General features: G+C 42.6%; 2 protein-coding genes across 3 annotated transcripts; one reads left to right on the top strand and one right to left on the bottom strand.

The window, feature by feature from the left end:
* The first annotated feature begins 316 nt into the window (after positions 1-316).
* On the top strand, positions 317-3,686 carry LOC108051770 (alpha-1,3-mannosyl-glycoprotein 2-beta-N-acetylglucosaminyltransferase). The gene is made up of 7 exons (XM_017133990.2): positions 317-1,414; positions 1,473-1,903; positions 1,964-2,068; positions 2,141-2,231; positions 2,287-2,369; positions 2,555-2,642; positions 2,707-3,686. The coding sequence occupies exons 1-7, from the start codon at positions 935-937 to the stop codon at positions 2,818-2,820; spliced, it is 1,392 nt and encodes a 463-aa protein (XP_016989479.1). The 5' UTR covers positions 317-934; the 3' UTR covers positions 2,821-3,686.
* A 20-nt stretch (positions 3,687-3,706) lies between these two features.
* Positions 3,707-6,778, bottom strand: LOC108051772 (ventral anterior homeobox 1). Of its 2 annotated transcripts, XM_017133992.2 has the most exons (3): positions 6,445-6,778; positions 4,782-4,930; positions 3,707-4,461 (listed from the first exon to the last, which is right to left on the bottom strand). In XM_017133992.2, the coding sequence occupies exons 1-3, from the start codon at positions 6,677-6,679 to the stop codon at positions 3,715-3,717; spliced, it is 1,131 nt and encodes a 376-aa protein (XP_016989481.1). In that variant the 5' UTR covers positions 6,680-6,778; the 3' UTR covers positions 3,707-3,714. The 2 variants fall into 2 exon arrangements, with proteins under 2 accessions (XP_016989481.1, XP_016989482.1); XM_017133993.2 differs by lacking the exon at positions 4,782-4,930 and having other exon boundaries at positions 6,445-6,525.
* Positions 6,779-8,937: the final 2,159 nt, after the last annotated feature.

Raw genomic sequence — 8,937 nt, 5'->3', positions numbered from 1 at the left:
ACTGTTAATGTCTTAATTGAAAAACGTTGATTTTTTCCATTTTTGAAAACATTTTAAGCACCTTAACTATACTACCGTTTTATTAATCTGCATGCAGAATTAATATTTGACACCTACTAGATCTGTTAAATGAAATAATGGTTATATCACAATTATTTCTCGGTACGAATTCCCTACTGTTTTATGTTTAAATATTTGCATTTCAAAAACACCGCGTAATTTCACTTTCCATGAATCCCCCTATTAACGAAGAAGAAGAGGCACTTTCACACCGTTTTTAGTGACGTGTTAGTGCCTTTGCCTGGCACATCTGGCCACACCGATAGTATCGTATAAACAACGTCTTCAGTTCCATCTCCAAAACGCTGGCGTTTCTCTCACCAAATAGTTTACATTTTAAGCAATGCAAATAAATTACAGGCAAACACGTAACCAGTGGCTGTCAATTGAAGCGAGAGCCGGCAGCTAAGCAAACAAACTCGGCAATCCAACTGGCCAACACATCAATAGGACCTTCTGCGGATCAGTTGTACGTGTGACATATCCGCGATTCGATTTGCCACCAGATTCGATTCGATTCGATTCGATCCAATCCGATCCAGAATCCAAATCCGAGAATATAAGAAAACTGCCAGGTTGGCGGTCGCTGGAGTGTGACGTGCGACCCGCGACCCGCAACTAAATATACATACATATAGTCGATGCCGACGATTCCAGCTGGGCCCGTGCCCGATGCTGGACACGCTTGTTGGACACGGCTGCTGCTGCTCGACAAGGGAGCTCTGTAGAAGGGCCAGCCGAGGGCTTCCAATCCCAATCCCACCGAATCCGATCAGCCAGCTTCACGCCAATGTCGTTGCAGCGGTAGAGTCGCACTGCAGCAGACGCCCACCACCTACGCCAAAACCAACAACACCCACCAACCCCCCCGAAGATGCGATCGCGCAAGGTGCTGCTGGTAATTGGCTTTCTGGTTACGTGGACCTATGCCACCTACTATCTGCTGATGCGCCAAACGGGCATCCACACGAGTTGGGATCAGGCGCACCATGCCTACCGGATCAACTCGCAGGCGCGCGAGGCCAACCTACAGAGCCATCATCTGGCCAAGAACATCTTCGAGTTCGTCAAGATGAAGTACTTGGAGAACCAGCCGAAACCGCCGTCGGCGGTCTCCACGCCCCAGATCAGCATTGTCGCCGCTGAAATATCTGCGGAGCTGCCCGAGCAGCATGTGGCCAAGGCGGCCAAGGTGGCCACGGCGCGGATTCCATGGAAAACATATCTGGCCACCGGCGAGCCCGTCTTCCCAGTTCTGGTCTTTGCGTGCAACCGGGTGTCGGTGAAGAAGTGCATCGACAACCTGGTCCAGTACAGGCCCAGCATTGAGCAGTTCCCCATTATAGTGTCACAGGTAGGAATCTAGCATAATCCCCTTTCCTACATCATTATAATTATTTTCCCTTTCCCAGGACTGCGGCGACGAGCCCACCAAGGAGGTGATCCTCTCCTATGGCAACCAGGTAACCCTGATCGAGCAGCCCGATCTGAGCGATATCACCGTGCTGCCGAAGGAGAAAAAGTTCAAGGGCTACTACAAGATAGCACGGCACTACGGGTGGGCCCTGAACACCACCTTCGGCGTGGGCTTTGAGTTTGTGATCATCGTCGAGGACGACCTGAACGTGGCGCCCGACTTCTTCGAGTACTTCCTGGGCACACACCATTTGCTCAAGCAGGATCCCAGCCTGTGGTGCGTGTCCGCCTGGAACGACAACGGCAAGGCTGCAGTGGTGGATGCGGCGCAGCCGGAGCTGCTCTACCGCACCGACTTCTTCCCTGGTCTCGGCTGGATGCTCACCAACGAGCTGTGGGCCGAACTGTCCGTCAAATGGCCCAAATCGTGAGTGGGGCAATTATGCCGTTTGCCAGATGATCGCTAATTGTCCATTGACTGTTCTAGCTTCTGGGATGATTGGATACGTCATCCAGCCCAGCGCAAAGATCGCGTGTGCATTAGGCCTGAAATATCGCGGACTCGCACGTTTGGAAAAATAGGCGTATCCAAGTAAGAGATAACGAGCACAAATTGGAACGAAATGCCCCCTAATTGCTAATGATATTTTGTCTTTTTTATCAGCGGCTTGTTCTTTGATAAGTATCTGAAGCACATTAAACTCAGCGAGGACTTTGTGAAGTTCACAAAAATCAATATGAGCTACCTGCTAAGGGTTTGTAAACAAGTGTATTTTTGCTTGAGCACATAAATTACTATTTTCTATTTAGGACAATTATGATAATACATTTCTGCAGCGCGTTTATACGTATCCCATTGTTACGTACGATGAATTGCGTCGAAATTTGATTAGGTGAGTTGTCCATTTTCTGTTTTTTTTTTTTGTAAATTCTTTAGCGTAGCAAAGCGTAAATTTAATAGTATTTTATTCGATCACAACATTTTCTTTCTATGCTGATTGAGCAACTCTGTTTCTCAATTTCGATTTTGTGCTAAAATGATCTGTACACTATTGACCAATTGATGATTTTTTTACAGAATCGAAGGACCTGTTCGCATACAATACACTACAAGAGAACAATACAAGCGGACAACCAAGATGCTGGGGCTTATGGATGACTTTAAGGTGAATCAATGGTCCTATTTATTATTTAATATTTTTACAACAATACTATTATTAATCTTTACAGAGCGGTGTTCCTCGAACTGCATACCATGGCATCGTCTCCTTCTATTACAACAAACGGCGCGTGCACTTGGCCCCCAATGCCAACTGGAAGGGCTACGAGCTGTCGTGGAGCTAACGACGCTAAATCTAGGACACCGCCAAATCCACCTCCACCACCACACAGCTAGCCCCGTGTGCTTGTAATACCAAAAAATAGCCCTATTAATTTTTATTATTGTTTGACCAATTAGCTAAGTTGTAACTATGGAATCTCCTTAAACGGGCGGCAGTCGCAAAGACTCCGCTGTTTTTTGCCATCGCGTAAACCAGGGGCTCGAGATAGACATGACTTCTCAAGGAAATGTATCAAAACGAGACATTTTCCACATAAAAGTGTGCTCTCGTGTTCCCTGAGTTACTGTCCTGCTGTTGGCGTAACAAAATCAAATCCAATGAGTCTCCACTATGTATAGTAGTTAACCGAACTGTGTGGCAAGAGCAAAAAGTGTTCCATTCTAGCATGCCACACAAGCAACGCAATGAATTGTAAATAAGTCAGTGTCGTTCGCTTTTGTTACAGCTCTCTCTCAACCTATCATGTTAAATTGCAAATAATTATAGCAATGGTTAAGTTATAGTATTCAGCGTGTAACTTTTAGCATTTAAGTTGATCCAACTCGAGTTCTAACTGCAACGGACGTGTAATATTTGTGATTTGTGATTATTTAATTTACATTTATTAATTGTTGAGAGCCAGTCACTAAACAATACCCGACCCACAATGTAACATAGAATAGCAATAACTAGCGCTAGGACTAGAACTAGAACGAGAACTAGACCAGTGCTAAGCCAGAAGGGGTGAGCCAATAATCCCGGGCAGGTCTGAAAGTGTGCCACTCTCAGCTAGTTGTAATCGAATCTAGACAGACAAGACACGTACTCTACCCCCTATGACTACCCTTTGTATGAGCATATTTTTGTGTGTGAGAGACGAACGGAACATAAAATATAAATATTAAACTTAGTAGTTTCACTCCGTAGCAGGTGGCTCTTCATCCTCGTCCAGCTGCTCGCAGTCAATGTCGCTGCACTCGGACTCTGATTGCGTGGGTCTCCGGCTCCTTTGTGCCTGATTTAATCCTTCGTGGCCGTAGGATGCTGCTGCTCCAGCGGCGGGAGTGCCCCGTTGCTGCAGGAAGTTGGCATTGGCATCCCCGAATACTCGTTCCAGCTCGGCCAGCCCATTGGAAGAGCCCGCTTCCGTTTCCGGCGGCAGGGTCGCGTACTTCATCTGCAGATAGGCCTCGTTTGGTGGAAGTGACGCCGCATAATCCACATAGCTTCCCCCGTACGACTTGCAACGTGGCATGTAGCTGGCGGATGGCACACCTCCCGTCGGTGGCTTGGCCACTCCAAAGGGGAGAGCAAAGTTCAAGGGTTGACCCCGTGCCAGGATGGCATTGCGAGCACTTTCCATCACACTGGGTCCCGGCAAAGGTGGCATTCCCCCACTGGTGGGATACGGACGCATTGGGGAACCATTCGCCGCTGCCGTTGCCATGGGTGCAGCAGATCCACTGCCATTTAGCATGATGGATTGAATGGGTGTGGGACCCGTTGGAGTCTGGCTGAAGAGCCACAGCCGATCTCCAACCACCATAGGTCTGGCCAATCCCCCAATTCCCAGCTGAGCGTAATAGTGCGAGGCCAGCGTCTCCACGTCCGAGGTGTACTTGCGCTTCCACTTGGTGCGACGGTTCTGGAACCAGATCTTGATCTACATAGGATTCAGAAATAGGTAAATATGGATTTTGTGAACTTACAGGAACTAGCATACAATTTTAAATACCAAAGAAGAGGATAATTTTCAAGCTAGCAACTGAACAATGGGGACAATTTATAAAAACTTAAGTATAAATAAATAAATTCTAGCTAATTTTCTGCTCTTTGAAGACATGAGGGAATGCATTTGATGCTGATCAAGAAGACCTACATTGTCGAAAACGCTTTCTTTTCTATGTTCTATACTTTTACTCTCCAAATAACTGGTAGTAAGATTTAATATATAATCTTTTTACTATGGATTCCCATCCTCACCTGCGTTTCTGTGAGCTGAAGTTGCTTGGCCAGCGCCGTTCTTTTGGCCACCGATAGGTACTTCCCCCTCTCGAACTCGGTTTCCAGGGCTTTGATTTGGGCTGCCGAAAAGGCGGTTCTCGGTCGCTTTTTGCGGTCATCGCCAAGGGCTGCAATGGAACGAAATAGAGAATTGAAATCATCAGGCGTACCGATCTAAATTAGACATTAATTGCTACCGACAGCGGCCATTCTCGAAAGCAGTGCCAACTATTTTCGCCTAATTGTAATTTGTCGATCCGTTGGCAAGGTTGCATTCATTCCCCCATCCCAAAGTCTCTTTATTCGAAAAGTTGCATTTCACTTAGCCAAGGCGTCTAATTGGCCATTTGGCCGTACATTCTCTTGCCTGACCGAAAACAAATTGTCAAATAAATTCCTTCTTTACGGGTGGAAGCTTTCCTTTGAGATCGTGCCCGATCTTTGTTTGCTTTTGACATCTGCATCATTAGCTGATTGCGTTGGCGGGGTGCGAAAAATGACGGTGGATGGCTTATTCCTTGTCACCCAAAAAGCTAATTCCTGATCATTTGTTTCTTCATCGCACAGATGACAGATGAGATCATTCAGCCGTAAACACTCGCTCTTTCAGGTGGGCGACACATTGAACATATACACTTAATTATTTAAGGGGGTGCTAAGCTTCTTATGGATTATTCTAAACCGCACTAAATGGACTTAAAAAATATTTTCCTGAATTTTAGTTTCATCTCATTTTTGCTTGGCATAACCAATCATATGTAAAGAATATAAAATATAATAGTGTTTACACTAATAATATATAAAAACAAATGCTCATCATCATCAAAGGAAATCTATTTTTATTTAAATAGGGAAATACCTCATGTTCTTTAACAGTTCCGGTAGGACAGTTATCTATGAATTTGTATACCCCTGCAGAAAGTATTATAATTTTAGTCAAAAGTTTGCAACGCGGGAAAGGCACGCTTTCGACCCTATAAGGTATATATTTTCGTGATCAGCATCCATGTCCGTCTGTCCGTACCTCAGTTTTAAAGCTATTTTAATGATTCAGGTAGTATATAAGCCGGAAAGGGACGGATCGGCTTACTCTATCATATAGCTCCCATTAGAACAAAATGGGAATCAAAATATTGCTTCGTTGTTTCTTAACATATACTCACATTTTCTAAAAGGTCTTATTTCTATAAAAATCATCGTTTTTAATCATCGAAATCGAAAAATAGAATATTTAATTTTTGTTACGGCTGCAACAGTATATAAACTTCGGCAGCCGAAGTCGGCTTTCTTTCTTGTTTAAAGTTTATGCTATCTACGTTTTAGGATCTGCAAAATCTGAAATTAACTCTATTTTACAATATGGTATAAAAGGAGCACAACATGATTAATAGAATCCGTTGTTTTCCATTGGATTGTTACAAGATATTGCTTTTCTTGCAGTATTTTATTCTATTATTACTGAAACCCTATTTATGAGTAAAAATAACTAAATTATCTGAACCTCGTCTAAAATTATGAATTAAAAAATAAGAAAGTTTTTGTAGTCCAGATTTAAATAGAATAATAGACTCAGGAAAAAATTTTAAAGCTATTAACAAATCATTTTCCTCAAGCACTTTGACAGCATATTAATCATACGCACCGTTTCCATCATCTGAGCCCAAATCAACATCACTTTTGCCGTCGTCTAAATTATCCTCCAAACAACTCGATGTCGCTGGACTAGAAACACGTGAAACACCACTTATGCAACCGTGCCCACTGTCATCCTGCGCGGATTCTTGGAAGGTGTTGGAGGAACTGATTTCCGGCTTGGCCAGAATTTGCTCTATTGAAAAACTGTGTGGGTAGCGACGCACTGCCGATTGTGAATTCATATTTCCACCGACTCAAAGCGATTTGAAAATCAATAAATCTTGCAGATGTTCTTGAAAGCTTCCAAAAGGAATCGTATCGGAGTCAGATCCCGCAGACAACAGCGCGCGTCAAGATCTTACGGAAAACTAATTTGAATATTCGGAGCATCCTGCTCACTGGCCGATTTTTTCAAGATGATCGCCTGTCGGGGCGTGGCCTAAGCCATATATATCCCTCTCCCACTCACTCCATATGGCCGAACTGCAGGAGAGAAGGAAACGGGAACATATTCCGATTTTCACTGAAGACGGCACACAAATTCGTTTATTTTTAAAACATGTGTGAAATTGTGGCGAGGAGGCGTGGCTCTGGTTCGTCTCCGTCTATTTTATGTTCGGTCTCTTTTTTGTCGCCTCGTCTGTGATTAAAAGTCATAATTTTTGGCTAATTGTCTACAAGTAGCGCTATTTAATATTTCGATGGCTTGCTAAATATATTTAATACGTTTGCCAACATATTTCATTCGTTTGATTAATGAGCGGTCGACCGATATTGGGGGACTGGATTTGGTTTCTGTGCATTGGTGTGCAGGCACGTGTCCTCATTTGAAATATTTAAATTATTACAAACAAGAAAGGAAAGCAAACTTCGGGCGGAGCCGAAGTTGATATACCCTTGCAGAATATTCTGTAAATTATATTCTCCAAAATTATTTATATGATGCATTCTTAATACTGATTAAAAATCCGAACTTCCTAACTTTAAAAACACCAAAGTTATGGCATTTCCAATCGTTCAGTTATATGGCAGCTATAAGATATAGTCGGCCGATCCTTATGAAATTTGGTAGGTCGGATTGATTGGCCAAAAATTAAACCCATAGATAATCCCAACTTCCTAACTTTACAAACACCAAAGTTATGGCATTTCCGATCAATCAGTTATATGGCGGCTATAGGATATAGTCAACCGATCCTTATGAAATTTGGTAGGTCAGACTGATTGGCCAAAAATAAAACCCATAGAAAATCTCAACTTCCTAACTTAAAAAACACCAAAGTTATGGCTTTTCCGATCGTTCAGTTATATGGCAGTTATACGATATAGTCGCCCGATCCGGCTCGTTCCGACTTATATACTACCTGCAATAGAAAGACAACTTTTTGGGAAAGTTTCAAGCAGATAGCTTTAAAACTGAGGGACTAGTTTGCGTAGAAACGGACGGACGGACGGACAGACGGACAGACGGACAGACGGACATGGCTAGATCGTTTCTCCCGGTGATGCTGATCAAGAATATATATACTTTATAGGGTCGGAAATGTCTCCTCTGCGTTGCAAACTTTTGACTGAAATTATAATACCCTCTGCAAGGGTATAAAAATGAAGCATTATTGGAAATAAAGAAAAAGGTTATTATCGTTAATACGGGTTTAGTCCCCAACGGACCTTACAAATTTATTTTCAATTACGTATAGATAGTTAAACCTTTTAAAAATTAAAAAAGTAAAAAAAACTGAAATCAATAGATTTTTGGATTTACGAAATAACCAAAATTCAGTTCCTTAATATTAATTTCAAGTGTGGTAAATAACTAGCATGACATTTAAAGAACATTAATTTGAACTAAATAAATGTAGAAAGTATATGTAAGTTGATCTTAAAAGTAACTTTTTACTTTTTCGATTAAGCTATGGATATAGTCTGAATTAACTAAATCTTTTTATTTTGGCGTAACTAGAGTTAGTTGAAGTTATAGTTACTAATTCGAAAATATTTAATAAACTATATTGGGTTTCCTGTCAGATATAAATTTGTTTAGTTCATTCAGCTTATTGTAGCTCAAGTATATTGAAATTTAGCTATCCCTGAGACTTTGAGGTTTTATAGACAAATTTCGTAATGAATAACTAAAACTATCATTTTTGATCTGAGAATGGACGAAGAACATTTGTGGGTGTCTGCATCTTGGCTGCTCGAGCCCAAGTCCCCTGTAAAACTTTCATTAATTCGAAATTATGAACACATAATTCAGACGGAATGTGCTGGGAAGGGGGGAATAAAGAGTGGCGCGAAGGGGAGGATCTGAGAAATTAGCTGGCGGCATTGGAGACACTAGTTTCCAATTGGCCAGCAGCCAACTCCACGTCATTTACTTTGCTACAGGGTGCCGTGCCCAGATGCCGTGTGATAACGTCTTAATTATTCATGCGCGATTTGAACAAAATATGTGAAAACACGTTAATTAGTCGCCGCGATCCGAGAGCGAAAGGGCGGC

This window comes from Drosophila rhopaloa, unplaced genomic scaffold, assembly GCF_018152115.1.
Source record: "Drosophila rhopaloa isolate 14029-0021.01 unplaced genomic scaffold, ASM1815211v1 contig_115, whole genome shotgun sequence".
In the NCBI taxonomy this organism is placed as follows: Eukaryota; Metazoa; Arthropoda; class Insecta; order Diptera; family Drosophilidae; genus Drosophila; species Drosophila rhopaloa.
This window is presented reverse-complemented; position numbering and strand designations above follow the sequence as displayed.